The following is a 25,993-nucleotide window of genomic DNA, read 5'->3' as shown; positions in this document are numbered from 1 at the left end:
AACATCGCCTGTGCTTCTCTGACTTCAACAAGTCAAAATGTCTGCTGTGAAAAAGTGAGAATTACATTCCTCTCTCTGTGACCAACCTTTGTTATTTTTTTTTATGTATCTTGCACATATCCAAAATATTACACTTATTATTTTATTTGCAAAGTATTTAGGTAATATCTCATCAAAACGCTGTTTTGTTTTTTGATTTTTTGTTTTCAAAGTTTATTTACAGCAGCAGTAACACAAAAGGAACCATTAAGGAACCAGAGAACAAAATTAAGTGCCAGGGAATTCAGTTATGACTAGAGCTACAACAGTTAATCAAATAATCAGTTACTGATCAAATATCAAATGATTCACAACTATTTTGATAATTGGGTTGAGGATTCTTTTCAAGAAAAAAGGTCAAAATTCTTTGATTCCAGCCTCTTAAATGAGAATATTTTGCTCTTTTATGACAGTACATTATTTTTGAGTGGAGGACAAAACAAGGCATTTGAGGACACCTTCTTGGGCCTTGGGAAACAATGATCAACATCACCTTTTTCTGATAAAGATAATCTTGATTAAGTTATCAACAGACTAATCAACAATAAAAATAATTGTTAGCTGCAGCCCTAGTTATGAGATTAAAAAAAAAACATGGCATATACAGTACATGGCTCATAAGCTCTCAGTGAGCAACTGAATTCTCACAGTTCTTGATATAATTAACTTGGATTTGCCCACTGCTCATGTGATTGGAGTCAAAGAGTCCAAGATTGGTCTGTGAATATTTTAAGGAATTAAAGGAGCGGATCCAGCCATCTAACCTGGTTTACAGTATTTGGTCCCCGGGTGTCCTGGGCTCGGGGACGAGAGCGAGGGTTTCTCTTCTTTGTTTTCCCCCTCTCTTTTCTCTCTTTCTCTTCTCCCCCTTCTTTTTTCATTTTTTGTCCTGTCGTCATTTTGCCCTATTGTTTTTTTTTCTATTAATTGCTGTGCCTTGTTATACTTATCATTGTGTATTGTCTTTTCTTATTTTGAATGAATAAAAAATTAGATCACAAAAAATCAGTACACGGTTTGTTCATGAAGCACTGACATTCTGTGAAAGCAAAATAATACAAAGGATGTGGGGGAAAAAATAATAAAAAGGGATAAAAAGGTTCGGGTCTTTGTTCCTTTTCTTTCTTTCTTTTTTCTGTCAGCTTGTATTGTAACATAGGTTAATAGAATTCAGGTGGCTTTCTCTTGCCAAAAAAAAAAAATAATATAATAAATAAACTGTTTTATTATAAAGCGAGTATTTCTGTCCATTGAATTATTTTCTAAGTAAAATGTCACTTAAAACATGTCCAGTTGACCTGGTTTTGTACATATAAAGTTGTAAATATTGTCTCACCAGCCCTGTGTGTCCTCCGTGCCCCCCCTCCCCTTGTATGTTCTTAATCGGTGGTCCGTAGGTGACTGCGACCTCCTCTTCAGATGTGAGTGCTGCCACCTGCTGGTCAGGCGCGGTAACAGCAGTCGCCCTGTTCGCATGAGCTCAGTGGAAGATGGCGACTGGAGTCCTTCACAGAGTCAGCGGTGGCCTGGGTCGGGCTAAAAGCAGGGCCCAGTCCGCCGGACAGCTCGTCGTGTGGACCAGGTGGGACAGTCATCTGTGTGGACGTACAGTAGTCATGTGTGCAGTGTTTCAGGTGGCTGTTTTGTAGCGTTAAGTTATTTCAGTACGTGTCTGTAGTGGCTACGATGAGCCTGGGCAAGCTAGCCCGTCAACTGTTAGCCAGTCCTCAGTGGCCTTCAGCCTCAACTTATATGAAAACTACACCTTTTAAAATGTTTATTCCGGGATATTTAAGATCAAAGCTGCGTGTAACTGCTGATGAAGGTGAAATAACACAAGTTTCTGTCATCTTTTGTTACTAAGCATCTAAAATGTTCAAGGTCAATTTGGTGGTTTAGTGTAAAATGGGTTGTATGTGCTTATGTCTTACAGATAACATATTTCTGATTAGTAAGCCATGCACTGTTAGATACTGTGACCTGCTGAATTGTAATGCATCACATACATTATTATCACAATGGGTACCATATGCAGGGCTTACATGTCAAGAGCAGCCTGCCTTGTACAATGTTGCCTTAGAATAACAGCTGCAAATGTAAAATTAAGTGTTATTTTATTACTTATGCAATGATTGGTCAACTATTAGATTAATTACCAACTATTTTAATAATCAATGAATCATTATTATTATTAACTGTCCAAATTCTTATTTATATTTTGGTTTCCTTAGCCATTAAACTGAATATCTTTGGATTACATTTGAGGACGTCACCTTGGGCTTTAGGAAACACAGATCAACAATTTTTAACATTTTCTGACATTTTTTTTTTTGGACCAAGCAACTTATTGAATGACAGGATTAAATAAAATAATCCTGTATTAGTCCCACAACAGGGAAATTTGCAGTGTTACAGCAGCAAAAGGAGATACAAAAAAAAAACAAAGAAGCATCTGCAATATAAGCAATAGCAATATAATAAAGGAAATATAAAATATAGTTTCCATTTAATTAAGAGGAAATATTAGACATTGGAACAAAATGAATAAGAGGATATGTAACGAATAGGAACAACATATAATATAAACAAGGAAGAGAGTCGACAGTTGAATTTACAGCAATTGTAATTGTCGCATTTTATTATATATTCTATTATTCTATATTCTATCGATGTCAGCTCATATGAAGATTATGTGAGTACATATCTAATCAGGTATCGAGACAGGAGATTAGGAAGCCAGTGTTATCCAGAGATATCCTCGTCATGACATAATGCTAATTTCTCCTCCGTCCTGTTGTTGTTCATCGTGACTCGTGTGTTTGCAGGGCGTTTGCGACGTCAAGCAGCAGAAACAGAGAGGACAGCTGGTTTAAGTCACTGTTTGTCAGGAAAGTGGATCCCAGGAAAGATGCACACTCAAACCTACTGACCAAAAATGAGGAGAGTAACCTGTACAAAATCCAGTGTAAGTCGACTTCAGAATCATAATCCATAAACCATTTATCCTAAAGTAAAGATGACATTATTTTTAAGTTTCTGTCTCTCTTTCCAGTCCATAATGTCAAGCCAGAGTGCCTGGATGCATACAACAAACTCTGGTGAGTGTTATTTCATGTTATTGTCTAATCTGCACAGTTATTAACTGAGTAAAGAAAGTTATAACTGTAGTAGTAGTAATATGAGGCTGGGACCACCTCGCTCACTGTAGTGCCATGAATAATTCTGCGTGGTCTATTCCTGTGAGGTGATTGATGACCTGGCACGACTTCAGACCCTCACAAACAGACTTTGCTCATAGCTAAGATGACTGGAGGCCACGTTCTTGTAGTTAGGGACTAATTTTGTACATGCAATGTTAGAGAGAAGACATGTGACAAGAAAACATGTGATTGTCATTTGTACTTTTTTTATTTGAAAGTGAATTTTGTAAAGATGTACCGATTGCAGTTTTCTTGGCCAGTTCTGATTTTCTTTCTTTTTAAAAACTATAATTGGCAGCATACACAAACAATTTTGTAACTTTTCTATAACTGAAAATTAAATTATATCTTTATAATAACTTTTGCTATTAAATAACTTTTACATATTCTCCAAAAGTGCTTCATGTTACTGCCAGACCTTGTCCTCTTTTCTCTCCCTCTCCTCCTTTTCCTTTTTCCAACTTTTCTTCTCCCCTCTTCTCTCTTCCTGTCTTCTCTTACATTCTCTTGCTCATTGCTCCCCTTAAACCTGACGATTTTGTACGGTGTGCATTTATAGCTGTGACCAGCACTATTGAACATGACTGTGACGCTACTGTCTGCATTGCTGTGCGCATAACGTGAATTATTGTACATAGCATACGTGTAAATTTAACCAACGCTGACTCAAGTTTATGTGACACTGACCAGACAGTCATTGGTCATGTTGCTGATGATTCCAGTCATTGGCCGTTTGATCGGTGCGTCATAAGAATTTTGTCTTTAGTAGACTTGAATGTAACAAATGCACCTGTGATTATACTGTATTTGAGTTTATTTATTTCATTCATCACAGTGAGGATGTTTTGCCCTCCATCCATGCTGATAAGTACTACCCCTGTGAGCTGGTGGGCACCTGGAATACCTGGTATGGAGAACAAGACCAGGCTGGTAGGATTACTAATATCAACACAGACATCTGCAGTGTAGCATATCTGACCACCATGGTCTGCACAGTGTGCAACTCAGCAGGCTTGTTTCACTGCATGTCCACACTTCAGGACAGCATACTGTATACCTTTTATATCACCAGTGTAAAATGTTAAAATCAGTCCATGTTGTGATCAAGAACAGGAATAACAACCTGACAACACGCAAACAGAAAGGTGAAACAAACAAAATACAAAAAGGTCAAGAAATCAAATATATGGATAATAGCCTATTTTGTTAGTGTCATGATTTTAGTTTTGATTTCTGTTATAAACAGGATTTGACTGTATGTGGAAACTGTTTTAAAATCTTGAATCTGCTCTTCAAATCTTACATAAATCTTGATTTACATATTTTTTCTAAAATAACATACTGTAAAATCTCAGATAGTACAAACATATGGTGGTCTTAGAAATTATGATGCACTGTTGTAAATTAAAATACCCAACAGATAGGACTGGACAATATGGACAAAATCAAATATCACAATATTTTTGACCAAAGACACTGATATTGTGACAGTATTAACTATTGGACTACTGGTGAATTCACAAAATATTAATGCATTGAGATTTGTGATAATAATCACCAGTACTGTCCATATGATAACTAAGATGGTAAAGGCAAATAATGGAACAGTTAGAAGAGTTCAGAAAATCGTCCCTTTACTGTAATGCAGCCTTTAAAACCAGGAAAAGACAAACACTTATCAGGATGTAACAATATCTTATCAATATATTGGCCAGACATAATGGTATGCATGTATCTTGTTAAGTTTTTTTTAAAAACCTAGAGAACCTATAGTGCTACAGTCACTGTTTTCCAGGGTTGGTATGTCTTATTCTCCACAGCTGCATAATCCTGCATTAACTGTTACCTTAATTTGTCAAGTAGCGCAGTGTAATACTTTATTATTTGCTTAGTGATTAGTGTCATTAAATATTTGCCCTAATATAATGCACCGTTCTTGTGTTGTTGCGCTGTCTTCCCAGCTAATGATCTTCAGTTATCAGGACATAATATATTAGAGCTGCACAATATATCGTTTGAACATCGTCATCGCAATGTATGTGTGCGCAATAGTCACATCGCAGGTCCTGCAATGTAGGAGGCAAACGAAATCATCTAGTTTAAGGGAACCTGACACACACTGCGTGCAGCGATCCACCAATCACAATCGTTCTTAATCAGTTTGCAAAAGCAGACCACTCCCCTGCATATGGAGGGAGTCGCAAGATCAGTGCAGGTTAATTGTCCACAAGATGTCAGCAGTAACATAAAGTGCTATTCAAGTCATCTGGTGAAAATTCCTGTATTTTTTCATATCGCAATATATATCGCAGGGTTAAAAAATATCGCAATGTCAGTTTTTTCCAACATCGTGCAGCCCTATAATATATCCATTTCTTAAAATCTATTGGAAAAAAGAAGACAAGGCACCGTGCTGAAGTCCAGTTTCACCTCAGGGACAATAAAGTTTACTGTGATAAATTCAAAGTGCTTTACAGGGACATAGAAATACAATAAATATGTGACATCAAGAAAATATTAAAATTACGTTTGAAGACAATGGAAAGCAAAAGCAAGCAGATAAATAGTTAAAGATAGTAATGTATCTACAGTAAACTATAATGGTTTAAGCTCTGATTTAAATGAGCAAACAATTTTGGCAGGCCACAGGTATTCAGGACTCTTGTTACATGGAAACGAATAGCTGGTTCACCTTGGTTTTGATCTTGGGAACACTGAGTAAACCTGTCCCAGATGACCTGAGTAATGCATTTTCACAAGGACATGTATAGTTCAGATCCAACCCTCTCATGAAGGGAGAAGAATTCTATAGAAATGTTTTTTTAATCATAAAATCCCGCTTTGCATCAGTTTACCTGTCTGTAGTTTATGTGATTTTTGCCTCCATTATATATTTTTTCTCCTTTCTCCCAGTTCATCTGTGGCGTTACAGAGGTGGATATCCAGCTCTAACAGAGGTGATGAACAAGCTCAGGCAGAACCAGGTAAGTCTTGTTTGTATCACCGCGGTGTGCACTAATAACAGAGTATCAGCCATCAGCCAACATAAAGCTTATTGATTGATGTCTGTCTGTGTTGGCAGGATTTCACGGCGTACAGGAAGGAGCGGGGTAAGATGCTGATGTCTCGCAGAAACCAGCTCCTGCTGGAGTTCAGCTTCTGGAACGAGCCCGTCCCCCGAGAGGGCCCCAACATCTATGAGCTCAGGTCCTACCAGCTCAGGGTGAGCAGAGTTCATCTCGTCATTAGTAGCCAGCCCTGCCCATGATTTCTGACGTGGCCCATACCTCTTCTCATAGCCAAACATAATGAGCGCTGTTACCAACAATCCAAACATTTATTACACTCGAATGGGTGTAACAGCTTATATTGAATTAATCGCTCTTTCTTTTTAAATCAAGTCAGTTGGGTTTTGTTTAAATAACCCAAAATCATTGAAAAATGCCTAAAAGGGATTTACAGTTTCTGCATCTTACAACATCCCTCAAACTGCCCCAAAACACAGACATTCAATACAGTAGGTATTCAGAGTAGACAGAAAAAAACAGTCGTGTTTTTTAAGCAAAAAATCTGTATATTGTGTGGTCTTGAGAAAAGAAGCACATATTGCTGTGCTTGCACTGCTCGCTACGACTCAACTCTCAACTCAGCTCTTTAATACCCCCTCAATATAGGCAGGGTGCTTTAGCTGAGTAATATAACGATGCGGGGTGAAAACGGTGTTAGATTAGGGCTGGACAGTATGGTAAAAAAAATATATATATATCATATTGTGAGTATTTTAACCAGTATTGTGATTGCAATATGTAGAAGAAGATTTGTAGGCCAGTGCATGTCTGCAGCACTACAGTTCTTCATTATAATACTGGTTTATTGTACAGTTTTCTTTTATCAAAAAGTGCCAGCTCCTGTGATTTGGATATTGTACTGGGTCATATTGGGATTTCGATAATTTGATTAATTCTGACGCCCCATGTGACATCATCTTAAATGCACCACACACACAGGAACAATGCAGGACATCCTTTTGAGGTCCTTTCATCAGCAGCCAAACAGAGGAAGGTCTGTACTTAGTCCACTGACCATGGCTGGTTTAGGGGGCTGACATTTTTCAAAGTCTGGGTCAAGTGAATAAAAAAATTCCAGTGACATTTCTCTCTGACCAATTAGTGGTGTGCAGTGTTTTCACTCTGCTGTTCAGAACTGGCTCAGCTCGCTTGAAACATTGGCCAAGGTGACACCAAAAAAAAAGAATACCGGTTGTCATCGATAACTTTTGACAATAACTTTGACCATAACTTGTCTGTTTTTGTACAAGCAACTCTTTATACCTCCAGGATAGCCATGGCATGATGTTTTCAGGTTGTAAATGGACTGCATTTATATAGCGCTTTTCTAGTCTTCTGAAAACTCCAAGCACTTTGCAACACTTGTCACATTCTCGCACACATTCATACACTAAAGGCTGCCATGCAAAGTGCCTCCGCTACTTGGAAACTAACCCTCCACACACACTCACGCAATGAGTTGGGGCCAATTTGGGGTTCAGTATCTTGCCCAAGGATACTGACATGCAGAGTCAAGGAAGCCGGGGTTCCGTTCTGGACGACCCCGTTCCACCACTGAGCCACAGCTTTTTGTCCATCATGTTCTTGTGAAAGCAATATCTCAAAAACGCCTTGACAGAATTTGTCCAAACTTAACTTAGAAGTCCACTTGGGATGAACTCAAGGATGAACTGATTACAATTTGATGGTGAAAAGTCACTGACTTCACAATACATGCTTTTGGCCATAACTCAAAAATTCACACACTAATTATGACAAGATTTCTCACAAATCTCTAATAAGATAAAATGATGACATGTTGGCATTTTATATCCAATAGGTCAAAGGTCAGCTTCACTCAGGCATCATGATGTTCAGTTTGCTATCAGTCCTTTGTCCTCCTCTATGAAAAATAGTGTCTTAATGAAGACAGCATGTTTCTCACTGCAAATTATTCATTGGAATCACAAATGTCAATACAGTGATAATTTTAATTTTTTTCAAAAAATACACTTAATAGCCTTTATTAAATTCTTTCTTAACTACTTCTACTTTATGAGTCTGGACAGACATGGATATAAACTGCAGCTTGGCTGGTTGGCAAAGGCACACAACTCCAATGATGTAAATGACAGAACTAGTAATAACTTGCATGTTTTGTAATTGTTCTGGCCAGATAAAGTTGTTTTCAAACATTTTGTACACCACAAGGAGCACACACCCAGTACAATTACATGCATTATATTTTATTACCTTGTGAGCAGCTTCACATGCAGCAGCTGAGGCTTCAGGGCTGTAAGTCTGCAGCAGTTGTTGCAAAAAGGGGCAGCGTTACTCTTTCAATTTTCCTAGCTCACGTTTTCCCATTTAAAGTAATGATCTCCCAGTCACATGCTTCACTTGTGTGACCTCAAAATTACCTCTGTCTTCACAAAACTACTGTGAGACATGCAGTGACCCCGTGTCTACAGTATTAAGGAGGGGGGCGGTGCTTAAACCATCAGCATTTGTTCTATTTTCCCCCACATTTCTACTTATGGACTCATAGATCAAACTGGCAATCTGGCTGCAGAGGATTTTAGCCGGGATCAATGGTATGCTCAATCACTCCAGCTCTTGCAGATTAAGTTGTTTTTTTTCTAATCTGACAGGAAAAATTGTCTCTCGATCAGCGCTTCCTGTGACACGTGATGAATGCAAGCGATTATCCCTCATCACAGACTGAGATAACATCGTAGGAACAGCGGGGCGTTTGTTGTCTTAAGCTCCACAGAATGATTGAAGAAGCCTTCGGGTGTAGCTGTTATTCCAGCTTATCTTCACAATGACAAAATACCTGTGTTACGTCTTGACCATTTATTTGTGTTAATGTGTTTAGTCTGGACAGGAGACGAAAGTATGATTATCATTCTGTAGTTTTAAAAGTTCTGCTTTATATATGTTTTATTTTAATAAAGAATTCTGTGTTCTCTTTCTTTGCAGCCAGGAACCATGATCGAGTGGGGTAATTACTGGTAAGGCAGCCTGGATTCATTTGATTCACTGAACTGTAGTTACAGAGCGGTTGCACTACATGAGACCTTCCTCATCACACTGTCATTAATAAGAGCTGTTCCACAGAGACGCACTATTCTGAAGTGGTACTGTCATGCTCTCAAGCCAAGATTCAATTTAAAAAAAGAATATAATGTACACTACAAATGTGTGTACATAAGAGTTCAGTATAATGAGCCTGCAAAGATCAATTCAACAGGTCAACATCTATCTGCAATGCAGTTGATTGATTTAAACAAAGACCTAAGCTTTCTGCCCACACCTTAGTTTTCCATGGCCTTTTTTTCTTTGACTGCTTATAGTAGATTTCTGTTTCTCTTTGTATTTGTCTGACTGGTTTTGTGGGTTATATATCTACATCTCAACTTGTTTGGCAACGTTGTCAGTGATACTCCACTGAGATATCTGTGGTAGTTGTTCTGTTGACTATGTTTACATGCAGAAAATATTCCAGTTTTTCCCCCTTTGCTCCAAAAAAAAGACAATGGACCTCATGCATGAATGTTTTGTTATTTTTCTCTTTTATTTCTTCTTCAGCAAAACAATAAAACGAAAATGAGAAAAAAAAACAGACATGGATGAGTGGAGCATCATCGGAGAGGTTTCTCTCTTAAGGTTGCAGCTGCTGAGGCTCCTGAACGGCACATAGATTTTGATAAATCTGTCTCAGTAACTTAAAATCATCTTTAAGTAAAAACATTTTATATTATTAAATGAATAGATTGTTGTGTAACTTTTTTCTTCATAAAATAAATTACTTTTTCTTCATCATTATTAATATTTCACATCACAAAACGTGAGTTGGCTTTTGTGTGCACTGGCTTACGTGTGGTCTGGGGCACTCGTAAATTTTTATCTTACCTAAGAACAAATGGGAAATGCTAAAGAACTGCTGCCATAAACGTTGCTTATATGCACAATTAAAAATAAACTCTGTCTATGCAAACAGTTCAGGTATGAGACCCAATATTTCTAAGTTTACATGGCTAATGAAAATTAATACTTCACTAATATTCCCATTTACATGCAACCGTGCATATGTCAATTAATTTAATGACAAGGGCTGTACTGAATGTTTTGTTTGTTACCATGGTATTGGAACAGCAAAATTCACTGCCACTGCTGTGCTCTCGCTGCTGATGTTTTGCCTGTCTGTGTCAAGCTCGTGCTGAAGTTGCTGCTTCTTCTGGTGGGTTCCCATGCTGTGCGCATGTCTCTCTTTCTCTCGTCTCTCGGACTACTTCCTCTTTTACAGAGAGAGAGACAGCAGCTCCAAGGCAAGCTGGATGCAAACTGACAAAACACCAGCAATATTAGCAACAACGAGACAACCACTGGGTCAGAGAGGAGGCACACGCACTGTGATTTGTTTTCCTCTGCTGCTGCCATTGTCTTTTGTGCCACGGCTGCAGAACTTAGCCGGAGCTACGAGCCCAAAAAGGGCTTTTCAGGGCAGCCCTAATAATTATGTCAGGTCTTACAGCTCATACTATTATACATACTGTATCCACAGCGTTTCTAAAAACTAAATGCTTTCATAATGTTTAAAAGTAGGTGTGTTTCTCCTTCCCACCAGAAATGTGGACTTTTCTTTTGCACATGCATCTCTGCTCCAGTCTTGCAAACTGTTGGCCAGTTATTCATATCATGGTTTGTAGTCGGTAACTGGACTTGATAGAGTTCTTGAAGAGAATGTGACTCGTGTGCCCGCCCCTCCATTGTGTGACCCCTGAGTTTCACCCCTGAGGTGTGAACTGTGTATCTGCCACTTACAATGCAGTCTTAAGATCACTTCACAGGCAGTTGGATACCCACCTGAAATCCTGTGACTCCAACAAGTCACATGATAGCAGGGACCTTAACGACTCCCATTCACACCTCCCTCCAGGTGAAACTCAGGGGTCACACGATGGAAGGGCGGGCACACGGGTCACATGCTCTCCTAGGTGTTAACGACCCCATTAGGTTTAATACCTGCACTCCCAAACCAGTCAGACAGAACTGAAGAAGCCTCTTGGATGAGAGGCGATACGTCTTCAACAACTCCATCAAGTCCAGTTGCCTACTACAAACCTTGATATGAATACCATGACCTGAATGACTGAGAATATTCACAGACATGTTGGCCAGTTAGTTTACAACACACAAAGCTTACTGTAAACAAACAGGAAATATTAAAAACTGTGGTAAAAACCCCAATTAAAACACAAATTCTGAATGCGCTGGATACATGTCTGAAGAATGCCCATCAAACCCAAATAATATAGGTTTATCCCGCATCTTAGTTAGAAAATGCTACATTTGGAATATGGCCTAATCCAGAATATCTGAGTGGAATATGCTGTTTACATGACCTGTATCAAATTCAGAATATTGTCATATTCTGAATAATAGTGGAAAATTAGTGTGCATGTAAACGTAGTGACTGTCGACTCTTATGTATCCTTTTCCAGTTAAAGCATTTGTGGTCATTCCTAACTGTCATGTGCGTGATTTTATATGTAAATACAACTTAAAACACTTGAATATCATCCAGGCTTTTCTGCTTTGAGGCTCCACATTTCCTTTCTTCCCAATAAAGCAGACATGATTTAAATAATCATACGGAACAAAACATCACTTTTGATGAAGAGATCATGCTAGGACAAGGTCATTTTTTCCCTAAAGCTATTTCTTTTCTAATGTGTTCTTCTATGCTTACTTTAACCAGCCTTTATTTGCACAAACCTCTATAGTCATGCAGATTACGCCAGCAAAGCAATTGAAGGCAATTTCAATACAATTTGTGTAGTTGGGGCTTAAACATCCTCTTCAAGTTACAACAACATGAAGAACTGAAGCTCTTTATCCAGACAGTGATTATGATTTGAGTAAGTGCATGTTTGCTTTGGGGGAAAACATGATGGATCTAAAACATTCCCCTCACACCAGTCCACTCATCTCACATGGACTTGGCCTGTGTTACGATTCATAAACATGTATACAGTAAGAAATGGCGTCACATCTTATGGTTGGAACGTGATGTTGCAATGGATAATCACAGCTATGGAAGACTAAATCCAATTGTGTAAATTAAAAACAGTCCAGGATAAATTCAAAGATGATGTTGGAGTCGTCGTTTGAAGACTGGTCAAATATCGTGTGTATGTGTATGTGTGCAGGCCGGCTCTTGTTATGTCAGATGAAGGCCTTGGTATTTTTTGGCTGGCTTTGTGACTGAAGTTGTTCTTGTGTGCAGGGCCAGGGCCATCAGATACCGCCAGCACAACAGAGAAGCTGTGGGAGGGTTTTTCTCACAGATCGGCAACCTCTATATGGTTCATCACCTCTGGGGTACGGTCAAATACCAGCTTTATACGAAATATTGTGTCAACAAGTGTCGATAATCATGCCAAGTGCTGAACTCATTAGTTGTTCTATTGTTGATAATCGATTGTTTCAGTCAGTTATGAAGCAGAAATGCCAAGAATTAGCTGCTTCCTGATTCTAACATTTTGTTGCTTTTCTTTGTCCTGTATTGTTGTAAATATGCTTGAGTTTTGGACGGCTGTTTGGACAAAAGCTATTTGAAATTGTTGCCTTGAGCTTTGGGAAATTTTGATGGCATTTTTCACTTCGTTTTCTGCAGTTATATCAACTTAAAGCTGCACTAATTGATATCTTAACCAAACAATGGACCAAATGACTGTGTGTAATTTGAACTGGGTCACTTGTAGTGAAGAATTCACGTGTAATTATCACCCATCTTTGAAGCGTTGTAGCTCTTTCAGCTCATTGTTAGGATTTTCTGGCTCATAACTTTGTTTTGGTTCAGTCTCACTGCTCCCATTTGTGTTTCCAGCAGCAGCAGACAGCTATTACAAGGGCTTATACTAACAGTTATTTTCATTATCAATTAATCTGCTGATTATTCTTAACAATTAATCATCCAAAAAGTCTCATCACCATGTCCTAGAGCCTTAAGTGACCAAAGGTCTTCAAATTGCTTCTTTTGTCCGACTAAAAATTCTAAAATCCCAAAGACTCTGTTTACTATCACAAATGACAAAGAAAAGCAACAGATCGGTACATTTAAGGAGCTGAAAGCAGCAAATGTTGGACATTTTTGCTTGAAAAATTACTGAAATGATTGATGATCATTGTCAAAATAGCTGCATCTCTATCTGTTATGAGAAAGCTCTGACAAACTGACAAAGGACAAAGTTAGCAGCTACCTGTTGAACATTGTGGAGCATTTAGCAGGTAAAGAGAGAGATTTTTCCCAAAGGAGTTGCTGGAGACCAAAACAGAGCTGAAAGTCACAAACATGACTCCAAATGATTGCTCATGTTGCTCCATGTCTACTTGTGTTTGCTATAATGTTCAATGGAACAACTTTATTTAAGTTTAAGTTTAACTTTATGACAGAATAAGCAGCTGTGTTTATTTTTCTGGGACAACGGGACAACAGTAGTTATCATGACAGGCCTATTTGCAGCCTTAAATCATGCAAACCAAATACCAGCTTTAGTGCAGTGACTGTAATTTATTAATACCACGGCAATAATGTGTTTGATTTGTTGACTGCAGCTTACAAAGACCTTCAGTCCAGAGAAGACACGAGGAACGGTGCCTGGCAGCAGGATGGCTGGGATGAGGTGGTGTATTACACAGGTGAGCAAAAAAAACAAACAAACAAACAAAAAAAGTCCTCTTCTGAATACACAGTGGGGATGAACAGAAGCCTTGTTCAGACTGCCAGTCCATAACTGTTTTTTAGTATATATACTTTGATTTTAGAAAGTCTGGACAGTTAGAAAACATAGGAAATGCAATTTTTTTTGCAAATTGGACGCAACCATATTTGAAAGTGGTTTGAAATGCAATTCCAGTCGGATTTCTACAGCTGAGTCTCAGTGCAGACCATCTGGCCACTCAAATCTGATTTTCAAAGTGTCTCTTTCATCACTGACAACACGACACACAACAGATGTCAAATCCAGAGTGACTGAAGTGCATCAATGTAAACCAGCCTCCTCCTCCTCCTCCTCCTCCTCGGTGTCTGAGCTTCTCTGCATGTCTGTATGGAGTTCTGCATCGTGATTGTTTGGAGGGCAAAACTAAAGATCAACAATTCTCATGCTTCCACTTTGGAAAGCCACGTCACCAGCATACAAACGTATTGATATATATCTGGATGCCACAGCAACTCATGCAGATAGTCTCGTTAGGTTACAAATCCAATCTGATCACCTGCAAATAACAGTGTGGATAGTCAGTCTTAAAGATCTAAGTTGAGAAACAAATCTGATTTTCTTGCAGTTTGAGCAAAGCCTAAACTCAAAGGTGTGTAAAAACTTGTCTTGAGTAACAGCATATTGAGCAGTAGTCACTTTTTAGAGCTTGCTGAACCTGATCAATATCAAAAGGACTTTAAACTGCGAGGACCCACTAATCTTTCTCATTTCACCTTTTTCTCCAGTTCCTCTCATTCAACATATGGATTCCAGGATCATGATCCCGACAAAGGCTTCCCCTCTGCAGTGAAGTGAGACGCAAGCTGGAAGCTGAAATCAAGTGTGGCACCCTTTTGAATGTTACATCCACCCAGAGCATCACTGTTACAACTATCATGTCAGTGCTGCCAAATATCATCCCTTCTCTGTTCTTGTCTTTACTTTATTACTTCAAGATGTTACTGAGACAAAGGAGGTAACTGTCTACTGAATCACGTATCTAAAATTAAAACACTCCAAGCCACTTAAAGCCCCTGTCGACACACTCCTTTTGTATGACTCTGGAGCACGATGAGTAAATTTGGCCAAATTAAACCTCCTGATGGTCCTTATGGTCAACGTCTTGTGCCACATTAAAACTGGTCCATGAAGAGAGCTCATCTCTCAGTTTAGAACCAACCAAAGTTACTTGAAAAGATGAGCAGCTGTGTGGTGTGTGGGACAAACAGTACTGCTGAAGCTCACTGCACAATGCAGTAGCTCTTTATTTATTTAATACATATAATACATATGTTTGAAGTGTGCAGAGAAGTGGCACTTTGATGTAAGCCATGGTATAGCTGAGTGTCATGAGAGAAAGCCTCTGTATATTCATGAAAATGATAAAGTATGACATGGTGTAAAATGTAAACCTCAGATTTTTTTTATTATTACTGTAAATCAACCATTTTTTTTTTGCCAACTCCTCCTTTAAGTTGCTTTTTCTGGATGTTCCTTGGTTCTGTGTCATGGTAATGTTGATGTTTCATGGTGCTGTGTTTGTAACTATGGCTTCTACTTTTTTCTTGTTAGGACAGCATGCCTGGTTTTAAAAACAATTTTTATCCAACATGTTTTAAAGGGGCATAAATATCATGTATGATGGAGTGTCTGGGTGAATCTGGCGCTAAGTTGGGCAGTCATACTGCTGAATATTGTAATATCAGATTTTATTGTGAGAGGAAGCATGTTTATCCTGTCTTTTTGTTCCTCGGTTCAAAGGGGACAGTGTAGAGAGAAGGACAAGACGGATTAAAGCAGTTCAAACAACTTCTGTTGACAGCATGTTTTTCTGTTTAATGCTGATGTTCTCTACAGGACTGAAGTCACCACACTCATTGACATGTCTGGTTACAGCTCATAGTGTCCATACAGAATTAAAAACACCTCTACTGCTCATTGCACTTGCCATAATATGCAGGAGTTGTACAGTATTAGCTTACCTACAGTAAAAGTTCATTTGCAACGTGCAAAAACACCTAAAATCATTTTCTTTAACCTCCACATAGACAGTGTTTGGTTATTCGTTTAGTATATTCTAGTATAAAAATCAACAGGGTGACATCTCCATGAAGGTAAAATTGGTCTCACTAGTGTAAACATTTTCATTCATTATAAAAATCTATCAGAGTTGAAGGAAAATTGTGCACTGGATAAAAACCATCAAGAGGTACACCCTTAGGTGCAAATATAAAATGTTAGAATTAGTGACAGTACTCTTTTAGCATCTTTAAATCTTTTCCAGTTCCTTTAGCAGCTCCCCAAAACTTGTCACATACCACGAAGACCGCTCCTTAACCTGCTGCCTGATGACGTTCCCTCCAAATCCGATGAAAGCACTCTGAGGGCAAAAGAAACAATACTGTAATCATTCTGTCCCTCCAATATGCACAACTGTGTTTTCAAGAATACACATTTAACCACCTATAAAACATGCAACATTCTTTTTGATTCCTACACAAATTCACACACTAGTTTCAAATTAAATCTTATACTATTATACCTCTAACTTATATCAATCAGGCTAGGCGTGCAAATTGAATGCATGCATGTCTTCAAGTCTGCTAATGCATCTGTATGATCAGACTGGCATTATTCTCAGTTAACCTAATCAGCCGCTCATAAGTTGCTAGACCAGCAGATGAGCAGCACAAATTGTGTACCTCTTGCAACAATCTAGGTAACATAAGCTTAGATAAGTGTTTTGGGCATTTATCCATTAGTGTTTCATACGATTCTGCTGTGAAGAATCAAAACTTCAGAATCAACAACTGTTTAGTATGGAAATGGATAAGTAGAATCAGAACCAGAATCTTTAAATTCAAATGATACCCAACACCTATGGGAGGCCGATTAGTTCAATATCCCGTATTTATTGCATGTCACAATTAATTTTGCTTGTCACCTTCATATATTTAATTTCTTTGTCAACTTGACACCTACAGTACTTTGCTTTATCTAAAACATGCAGTGATCACCTGAATTTGGCCAACTAAAACACCCCATACACACAAGTATCTTATATCCTGCTGTGTGTGAAGGTAGTGCAAAAAAAAAATAGTGTATGGACACATATTTGAATGTTTTCACCCTAATCTGCCTCCCGTACAAAAAGGTAGATTGAGTTTTAAGCAGCATACAACACAATGTGAACACTTACAGCAGGAGGGCACGCCTCAAGGTCAGTGGCTCCATCTCCAATCATCACCACAGTCTTGAAGCCATATTGTTCCTTCAGCATGCTGATGACCTTCCCTTTTCCACCACTCTCAGCTGTGGGCTGAGTCTCATCAAAACCAGCATACTCTCCTGAAAAACAATTTAATTTAGAGATGTAGAATGATGCCTTACAACAAACTGACAGGAGTGCTGATGACTGAAAAGATTTGATTCAGACACACAATGCTCCACTCTTGTGAAAACAGAGGAATGTCGCACTCAGTCAGTCTCTGGCTCTTACCATTGAAGTAGAACTTGAGCCGGTTGGCGTAGACATGATGCAGAGGAATGTTTAGCTGACTAGCCACATGTTCAACAATGCAGCGGAAGCCACCTGAGATGAGAAACACCTTAATGTTGCGCTGGTGCAGACGGTCCACAAGCTCCCTGGAGAAAGATAAATCCACATTTACAGGCACTCAAATTAAATGGCTGCAGTTTTCAGTCACATTTTTGTATAGTGGGAAATAGTAAACTCTTGTCTGAAACAATGGGTCTCAATCAAACTATTGAAGACAACGTCTCATGCCTAATCAAGAAGTTAAGAGACTTCTACTAAACTGGCTGCCATGTCAGTCCATTTAAGCTGCCTTCACATGATAAGAAATGTGCTCTTGGCTCACTGTGAGGTAGGGCACAGAGAGGCAAAGCGCAACACTATGCATCATGTCTGCCTGGTATAAAAACTAAGATAACTTGAATTTAGCAAAATTCACCATTTACGCTCACAGTAAAATTGTGTTTTGTTTTTTTTTTACAAATCCATATACTGGATGGCCATTTTGGAGCCTAAATCAACAGTTTTTTCCACAAATAAACCACAAATTATTGTAAAGACACAAACTATCATTGAGCTATAAAAAAAATTATTTGTGGCATCATTGGGCAAAAGATCCATAATAATCTTTAAGCATAATATAACTAAGTGGTCTGAGAGAAAAATAGACTTTTGCTCCCCCTTAAGGTTCTGTTTTCAAGCTCTAGAAAATCTTGATTCCACAATCAACTCTTTAAATTTAAATTGCCACAACAAATAACAAGACTGTAACCCTATTAATAGATGATTGTTTACCATAAATGGTCATTTTAGCTGATTATCTGTAACATTAAATCTCCTGCTCATGCCAATATTTCTGTATTGCGTGAAATACCAGGTCAGCCGAGTGACTGATATGTGGAACTGTCACAGTACTCACCTGATACCTGGAGTCAGCTGAGGTGGGTGGTCTGTTATCAGTTTGTTCACTTGTTCTCTGGAACATCTGATGATGGAAAGACGCTCAGTAAGCGCCGTTTTAAATGTCATGGAGCCACCCATGGCTTTGCGAGTCCTGAAAAGTGAAGAAAGCAAAAGACGGCATCATATTTAAACTAATCCAGGGATAATATCAAAATAGCCTGGTGCTTTTCAGTAGGGTTGCAACTAATGATTAATTTTATTATCAATTAATCATTTAGGCTATAAAATATGGAAGTGCCACAATGTAATGATTATTAATCTATTAAATTAATCACCAAGTTTTTGATTATTGATTAATCTGTTTAATTTAGAATTTTTTTAAGGACAAAAAAAGTCTGATTTCAGCTTCTTAAATGTGAATGTTTGTTGGTTTCTTTACTCCTATACAACAGTTAACTGAATTATCTTTGGGTCGTGAGTGAAACAAGACTTTTTAGAGATAATGATTGACAGTTTCACAATTTTCTGACATTTTAAAAATAAATTGATTAATCGAGATAACAATCGACCAATAAATCAACAAGGAAAATAACTGTTGAAACCCTAATAAAATGCCCAAACAATTGAAGATTGCTCATCACAATTTCTAAAACGAGCTTTAAGTGATCTTTAAAATATTTCTTTTTTTTCAACCAATATTCTGAAATGTAAAGACTTTTCATTTACTATTATGAATGACCAAAAAAGCAGCAAATCCTTAGATTAAGAAGCTGAAATCAGAAAAGGTTTGATGTTTTTGCTTGAAAATAACAAATAGTTGCTAATAGTCAAAATAGTTAACTAATCAATCAATCAACAAATTGTTGCAGCTCTACTTTTCAATGTGTGTTCATATGATGGCTGAGCGTAGGGCTGAACGATTTTGAAAAAATATCTAATTGCAATTATTCTGACTGATTTGCAATTGAGATATGATTTCTGATATTAGACGTAATTATATTTTTTACAACATTATTCTTATTTTGGGTGAAAAACAAAATGACTATGGTGTGATTTTTTTGTTGCAGATATCTGTACCAAATGAAGATATTTTTTTTTAAGTCTGTAGAGTTAGATGTAGGGGTTTGATTTGTAGGACAGGACATCTCTGCCTCACGGCATTCATTAATTTAAATGTTTTTTTAATAACCATTTTGCCTTTAGCAAATATTGAACCTCCTGTGATTTAAAAATTGTATCAAGTCAAATAGCGATTTTGATAAAAAAAAATTCGATTAATTGTGCAGCTCTAGTTGACAACATGTTCATACACCTACATTTCAGTGACTGCATCTCCCACGCCACAGAATTTGGCAAGTTCATCTATGCCTTCTTCTTTGATAACTGTGCTGTCCACATCAAAACACACAGCTTCTGCTCTCCGGAAGAGCTCCTTGGTCTGTGAGAGCGATGCCATTGTGCTGGAATATAAAAATAGCCATTATGAAACATACAAAAATAACAGCTGTGGTGGCACATATTTGAGGATTGAGGTGTGTGATTTTGCTCAGCAGCAGCCTGATTTCATTGTTGAACTTTACTAAGCCCTGCATGCAGTGAATGTCTTCAATCCAGTGGAGCAGCAAATACATCCATTGACTGAAATACCTATGTGCAAACGTTTCTGCATCGATGGAGCTCATCTCAAATAAACACGTGGCCCGGTCGACCGGGTATGAGACAAAAATGCGTTACATAAAGTCAGCCTAAACAAACCATATGATGATAGGCCCTCACAGACATCCTCTGCACGGATTGCGTCACCCCCAGGCAGGCACACTGCAGAGGACCCGGCGAGGATGGCGAGCAAGACCCACAACAAACGTGAAGACGAGGAATCTTGGTCAAATGAGCTGCTCTTGCTCGTTTAGTCTGTTAGCAGCTCGCTGCTGCCTGCTGGCACTAAAATGTGAGTTTTTACGTTAACCTACAAGTAACCGTTGGTTCCGAGAGGATGTTACCTGTCCGGTGCACTTTACACGGGCTCCGGTCGACTGTCGAGCATGTGAAACGAGTCAAACTCTAACACCAAGCTAATGTCTTCGGGAAAAAAAATAAATCAAAAACGTACAAGTTCTCCTGCGGTACTCACCGGTGAGGGCAGCGTTGGTAAGGCACTAAGAGCAGCTTCAACATTAGCAGCCAGACGATCGCTCAATGGGCTCACCGATGAGGAAGGGAAGCGCTGAGTGCTCGACCAATCAGGAGGAAGCCGGTGAGGGACCGCCCACTACCCGCTGGCTCCACTCCATAACTGTATCAACGGTCGGCTAACAGTTCATTTATGCTAACTACAGTGAATTGTGCGTTAGGATGGTTTTATTTCATGAGTTATACTGACAATAACTGTTATTAGACTATTATTAAATTACAATAACTGTACTGAAGTAGGTTTACTGTTATTGAAGCAGAAGTTTCAGCTCCAGATAATGCTGTCCTCCCCTTACAGTTGATTCTGTAAAGGCTTTTTGATTCCTGAGTCTGGGCTTCCAGCCAAGAAGTTGGAGCAGACTCTTAACTTATTTGCTGATTTCTCACACATGCACACATTAAAACAACATTTACACTTAGAAGCACATCCTTTGAACAATTTTTAAAATAAATAGGATATCAAGTCTGGCTTACTCATAAGGGTGTACGCACTGACTTAGCAGTATCAAGGTTTGTTTCATAAAGGAGGACAGGAAATCTATAATAACTTGATAATACTTGCCAAATATTTTCTACGCAAAGGTTGTTTCTAAAAAAAAACATCCTTTTCAGATGAGTTGTGTCCCACTGAAACTGATGAGAGTAAGGAAAGCCCTTCTACTGTGTGAATATTTGTCGATTGTTTCATTTGAATGAACCCCAGATAGACTCTGAAACTAATGTAACACCATGTTCTGTTTTAGTTTATTTTATGCACTTTATTTCTGCTTTACTCATTTTCTATGATGACTTTCATTTGGATTGTATTCGCTCAGTATTGAATTGTATTTTTCTTGGAAATTATTATGCTTGTAAATTTTTTTATTTTGGAACAAAGAATTGTAAACAAACAAACAAACAAATAAACAAAAAGTCATAAGGGTATGAAGGTGCAAGGATATGGAGCCCCAAAAGTCTGTAGGCTAATAAATCTAAAAGATTTTTTAAAATTTCCAGGACTACACTTTGTTAAATTTATTTATATTGTATCTTATGTCTGTACAAAATTCTGACATAATTTTATTTTACAAGTATATTCGTAACTGTAGTGCTGTACTGGAACAACACAACACCACTTTTTTCACAAAGTGTGGAAATAGAATAATCACAATTTGTATTATATGTTTTTTTTTTGTGCACTTTAAGATCATATCATCACTTAAGCGTGTGGCCTGATCAGACAAAGCACAATTTTCTTGGCATCTTTTTGCAGTTGTTTTCTATGGGCAGTAAGGATTTTGAATACTGCTCGGGCACCCTGGTCGCCTTGTATTTAGGATAAGAAAAGAAATCCAATAAAAACTAATGAAATGGTGGTCATAGTCATGAAGTCATCGTATTGACATTTAATTGATGAAAAAAGTTTGATGCAGACTTGCTGTTGCAGCAGAAAGAGAGAGAGAGAGAGAGAGAGCAAGCCCTCATGTGGACTGACTGCTGTGTAATATTCTCAACATGCTGAAACTATTCATAAAGTCAGTCTAAAATTTAATCGTGTGGTCAGTTATAGTTGACTAATGTATGTAAACTTGCCACTACAGGAACAGTGGTTACATGACCTATAATGAGCCACAATTTAAGCGTGCATGTATGCAATAATTAGCATTACACCTATGTGTATATTCAACTGCAGAATACACATTTCCTACGTTTATTTCAGCACAGCATTGCCCAACTAATTTAACTAACTAAGCAATCTATCAAAGATTAATATTAAAGTTTAATCTTATTCTAAAATAGTCATGTTCAAATACAGAGCCATCCAAAAGACAAACGATAGTGGCATTAGCCATCCTGTGGTCCTTTATTAAGTCTATGCTTTAAACGCAGAAGATAAATTATGTATTTTTTCTAAATTAGTTAATATATTGCAGTATTTCAATTAGTTGTATCATTGTGGAAGTGGTACTGTACATTTGCTTGGCCTTATTTATGAAGTTTCAGAAACACACAAAAAGTGGAAATGTTATCAGGTTTATTTTGGTTATATAATCAACTAGACGGAATATAAAAAACAGCATCTGGAGCTACATGGAACAGCCCACTGACATGATGTGGTTAAAATGCATATAACTCAGTGGCATAATAAAAAGAGGGTAATGTTTCTAAAAGCACCAGCAGGAAAGCGGGGATCCTTCAAACTGGTGGGTTGAAATATACCTTTTACTCTAGTGAGCAGAAGTCTACCTTTCAGAGACAAGTCTCTGTGTAATCTCTTGGGTCTTTTCAGTAATTGGAAAAGTATCTGGATTTTCTATCTTTAGTGATTTTATATGTGTTTCTGATATGAATGTTTATTTTTGATGGTTTACGACGTTAGGTAAAGAAATCCAACCTAAAAGTAAAGAGTGTATCCACCTTTCCAATATAAGCGCAGAAATATTTTTTCTGTTTCAGTCCAGTCCAGAGGGTGGCAGTAGTGCGTCTGAACGTGTTTTGAAGCAGCACAAAATACTGCTAGAAGAAGAAGAGGATTCCGGAAACGGAGAAGAAGAGTGGAGCTAACTCAGCGATGCTAACACTCCACACTGAAGCGGGTTAAAAGGAGTTAGTTGTTTTTTATATTTAAAAATGACGATCTCATGCGTCCAAGTTTGCTGTACGACGGAACCAGGGTTCAACTCAGACAACAAAAACGTGAGGCTGAAACTCAGCACAGGTAATGTTTGCGAGCTAAATTCAGGCTGATTGTCTTTGGACGTGGAAAGCATGTGGCGCACATGGTCCTGTATCGCACCTGGAAGTCTGTTGGAAATAGTCGTTTAGTTAAATAGTATTTTGACTGGCTGAGTACAGTATACAGTATAGTCCTGCAGTTAATTTAAACGTATCGTTCAGTTCTGTCTAAATCTAAATGTTATAGTATCTATGACTTTAAAACCAGACTGTAGGCTCAAAGATAACTCCAGTGTTTTCAGAGTTATATATATATATATGTGTGTGTGTAATTATGTTCAGGTTGATGTAAACCCTGTTTTTTTTTTATCATTGCATAGGATGTATTGTAGGTGTTGACCTGAGTTTACTCATCATGGAGGAGCTCCCACCCTGAAACGCACCGACCTCCATGTGGAGGTCTGATTCATAAATGGAGAGGTAAGCCATACTTAACTTGATAACATTAACATGTATGTGAATGCATGGCTGAATTCTGTATTACTTTTGAAATAGTAAATGCAGTCAGACACCATGCTAAATTATTGTTTTCACACACTGACTCAGTAACAAGATAAGTGCTTATTATGTGCCTCATTGTTATGTCAGAGTGAATACAGAAACGTGCATCTTTGCATAATCATATCTTACAAGGCAGCAGCTATTAACTATTGATTGGTGATACAATCATATTTAGATATATTAACTAATTAATTATTTATACAACAACAAATATCCACCAAAAAACCACCACAACTGAAAACAGAATCTTTGCATTTTTGAACCTGTTAACACAGTGTGTGTGATATTTACTTGATAAATGACCAAAAGCATTGTTGTCCACTACTACCCTCTCCCTACTTTTGAAACTTGTCTCTAGTTTGAGTGAGAATACACCAGCTAAGTAACATACATTATGTCAGCAGACAGATTAATCACATCACATCACATCTGTTGGATGTGTTTTTTTTTTTTTGTTCCAGCATTTGTGATGACGTGTTCATCGAGAAGTGCAGTCGTGCAGCTGGTCATCATCACACACAAGCTCAATGAAACCAGGCTTCTCTGACTGACCTCCAGACTGAAGGACGGCCTGAGGATGGTATGTTTGTACACACTGATGTGTATTATAATTATTATTCCTACCACTGAGGCATGGCCGAATTCTGTTCCAGCTGCTCTGTGGTGGATACAGTCAGACACCATGCAAAAGCCTCGTCTCATTTCTGCTTTATGACTGGATGAGCGCTTCCTTCAGCCTCATGCAGCTGTACAGGAATGAGTACAATGATGCACTTAGAAAGTAAAGATGCTCTGCCACCACTCTTGTTGGTTTTTGTATTGATTTTTCATGTTTGCTAAATTCTGCAGGGCAACCAGTGTCTACTTCTGAAGCTGGAACCCGAGAGAAATACTGTGTGAACATCCTCACTTGTGGTAAGAACAGGAAGAGTCAAAATAAATATTATCACACTCTGTGATCTGTTAAGCTCTAAATGCTGATTGTGTTTTTTCTACCCACAGCTCCACAAAAGAAAGCGGTGTCCTGTGCTAAAATTTGCACCACGAGCCCATGGATAATCGTTTGAAATGAACCTGAAATAATCACATTTAATCTATTTTTTATTAACATCAACTTTTAGATGTTGCATTTGATCTTTTCATATCCATTTTAATTGGACTCAAGACTGACTCATTTCATGTGACTGTGGCTGGGCTCTGGCTTCACAGGGTTTCATCGGTGCAGTGTGTCCATATAAGGACAAAGAATGTTGCCTTGTGTTAATTTACGTTTGTTAATATACAGAGGTAGTAAATGATACTTTATAGGGTAAAGAGCAGGGATGGTCTGCAATCACAGCAGCCAAATGCAAACGAATGCATGCACCTCTACACTACTGTATCCTTGTACTTTATCCTAGTTACCTACCTGCCTAAAAGACTTGAGTTTTCTCCCCCCATACTTTTTCTATGATGTTTTTCTGTGCACCGTGGCTCTGTCCACATGTGTAAATAAATCAGCTCAAACTAAGAATTCATTTGTGTCTCTTTGATTTCCACCCTCTCTGGCCTGTGACTTAAGAATCTTCCTTTCATCATGTTGTATTAAACTTGTAACTTGGTCTACGATGAGTTTAGTTTTCTACATTAAGCTTAAAGTTGTTGGACAAAGAGAAAAACATTCATATATCTTAAAATTCAAAAGCATCACAAAAAGTTGATACCAATCAACCAATAACAAGACTTGGATTTCAAATAAAATGCACATTTTAATAAATAAATCCATAGCATACATGTTAAAGTGCTATCATCTTCCCAGTAAGTAGTTCAGTACAGTACATCCTGCATAATAACGATCAGATAGCCACACAGTACACCAAGGTAAGTCCATGCCATTTCAAGTACACAGGTTGACTGTTTAATATTCTGGTCAGCCAAATGATATTTTATTTCCACAAGTTACTCTGTGGCTGCTGAGCCAAGGCTTCACAGTTCTGATAAAACAGATGTAACATATTGCTGCAGGGCATCGCTTAGATAACCTGAAATTATTCAACTGATTTTAGAAATGTGATCATTTAAAATTTCAAACTAGATTTTGAACTAGAACAAAAC

At 38.0% G+C, this 25,993-nt stretch overlaps 2 protein-coding genes, 1 long non-coding RNA gene and 2 other non-coding genes across 6 annotated transcripts; 4 read left to right on the top strand and 1 right to left on the bottom strand.

The window, feature by feature from the left end:
* The first annotated feature begins 1,471 nt into the window (after positions 1 to 1,471).
* LOC146328129 (protein NipSnap homolog 2-like) lies at positions 1,472 to 15,865 on the top strand. Its single transcript, XM_084716981.1, has 10 exons — positions 1,472 to 1,621; positions 2,865 to 3,004; positions 3,092 to 3,137; positions 4,075 to 4,169; positions 6,153 to 6,223; positions 6,322 to 6,462; positions 9,269 to 9,300; positions 12,579 to 12,673; positions 13,910 to 13,993; positions 14,802 to 15,865. The coding sequence occupies exons 1-10, from the start codon at positions 1,530 to 1,532 to the stop codon at positions 14,864 to 14,866; spliced, it is 861 nt and encodes a 286-aa protein (XP_084573107.1). The 5' UTR covers positions 1,472 to 1,529; the 3' UTR covers positions 14,867 to 15,865.
* Positions 15,866 to 20,747, bottom strand: psph (phosphoserine phosphatase). 2 transcript variants are annotated; one of them, XM_084716982.1, is made up of 6 exons: positions 20,625 to 20,747; positions 19,810 to 19,953; positions 18,510 to 18,644; positions 17,555 to 17,700; positions 17,255 to 17,403; positions 15,866 to 16,435 (listed from the first exon to the last, which is right to left on the bottom strand). In XM_084716982.1, the coding sequence occupies exons 1-6, from the start codon at positions 20,666 to 20,668 to the stop codon at positions 16,325 to 16,327; spliced, it is 729 nt and encodes a 242-aa protein (XP_084573108.1). In that variant the 5' UTR covers positions 20,669 to 20,747; the 3' UTR covers positions 15,866 to 16,324. The 2 variants fall into 2 exon arrangements, with proteins under 2 accessions (XP_084573108.1, XP_084573109.1); XM_084716983.1 differs by having other exon boundaries at positions 20,494 to 20,632.
* On the top strand, positions 20,635 to 25,412 carry LOC146328125 (uncharacterized). Its single transcript, XR_014769969.1, has 6 exons — positions 20,635 to 20,747; positions 23,120 to 23,381; positions 23,719 to 23,818; positions 24,361 to 24,479; positions 24,749 to 24,814; positions 24,902 to 25,412. It is a non-coding gene; the product is annotated as an uncharacterized LOC146328125 (long non-coding RNA).
* On the top strand, positions 23,861 to 23,999 carry LOC146328127 (small nucleolar RNA SNORA15). The gene has a single exon (XR_014770071.1). It is a non-coding gene; the product is annotated as a small nucleolar RNA SNORA15 (small nucleolar RNA).
* LOC146328126 (small nucleolar RNA SNORA15) lies at positions 24,531 to 24,667 on the top strand. Its single transcript, XR_014770072.1, has one exon. It is a non-coding gene; the product is annotated as a small nucleolar RNA SNORA15 (small nucleolar RNA).
* Positions 25,413 to 25,993: the final 581 nt, after the last annotated feature.

The sequence above is a fragment of the Lutjanus erythropterus genome, chromosome 4 (assembly GCF_056507025.1).
Source record: "Lutjanus erythropterus isolate fLutEry1 chromosome 4, fLutEry1.hap2, whole genome shotgun sequence".
Classification (NCBI taxonomy): Eukaryota; Metazoa; Chordata; class Actinopteri; order Lutjaniformes; family Lutjanidae; genus Lutjanus; species Lutjanus erythropterus.
This window is presented reverse-complemented; position numbering and strand designations above follow the sequence as displayed.

Bases quoted from the DNA above. Each gene is read 5' to 3' on its own strand.
- LOC146328129 (XM_084716981.1), top strand. From the start codon at position 1,530: ATGGCGACTGGAGTCCTTCACAGAGTCAGCGGTGGCCTGGGTCGGGCT. The intron at 3,138-4,074 runs GTGAGTGTTATT...CATTCATCACAG, and splicing joins GATGCATACAACAAACTCTG to TGAGGATGTTTTGCCCTCCA. The intron at 4,170-6,152 runs GTAGGATTACTA...CCTTTCTCCCAG, and splicing joins TGGAGAACAAGACCAGGCTG to TTCATCTGTGGCGTTACAGA.
- psph (XM_084716982.1), bottom strand. From the start codon at position 20,668: ATGTTGAAGCTGCTCTTAGTGCCTTACCAACGCTGCCCTCACCG. The intron at 18,645-19,809 runs GTAGGTGTATGA...TTCACTTTTCAG, and splicing joins GGAGATGCAGTCACTGAAAT to GACTCGCAAAGCCATGGGTG. The intron at 17,701-18,509 runs GTGAGTACTGTG...ATCTTTCTCCAG, and splicing joins CAGCTGACTCCAGGTATCAG to GGAGCTTGTGGACCGTCTGC.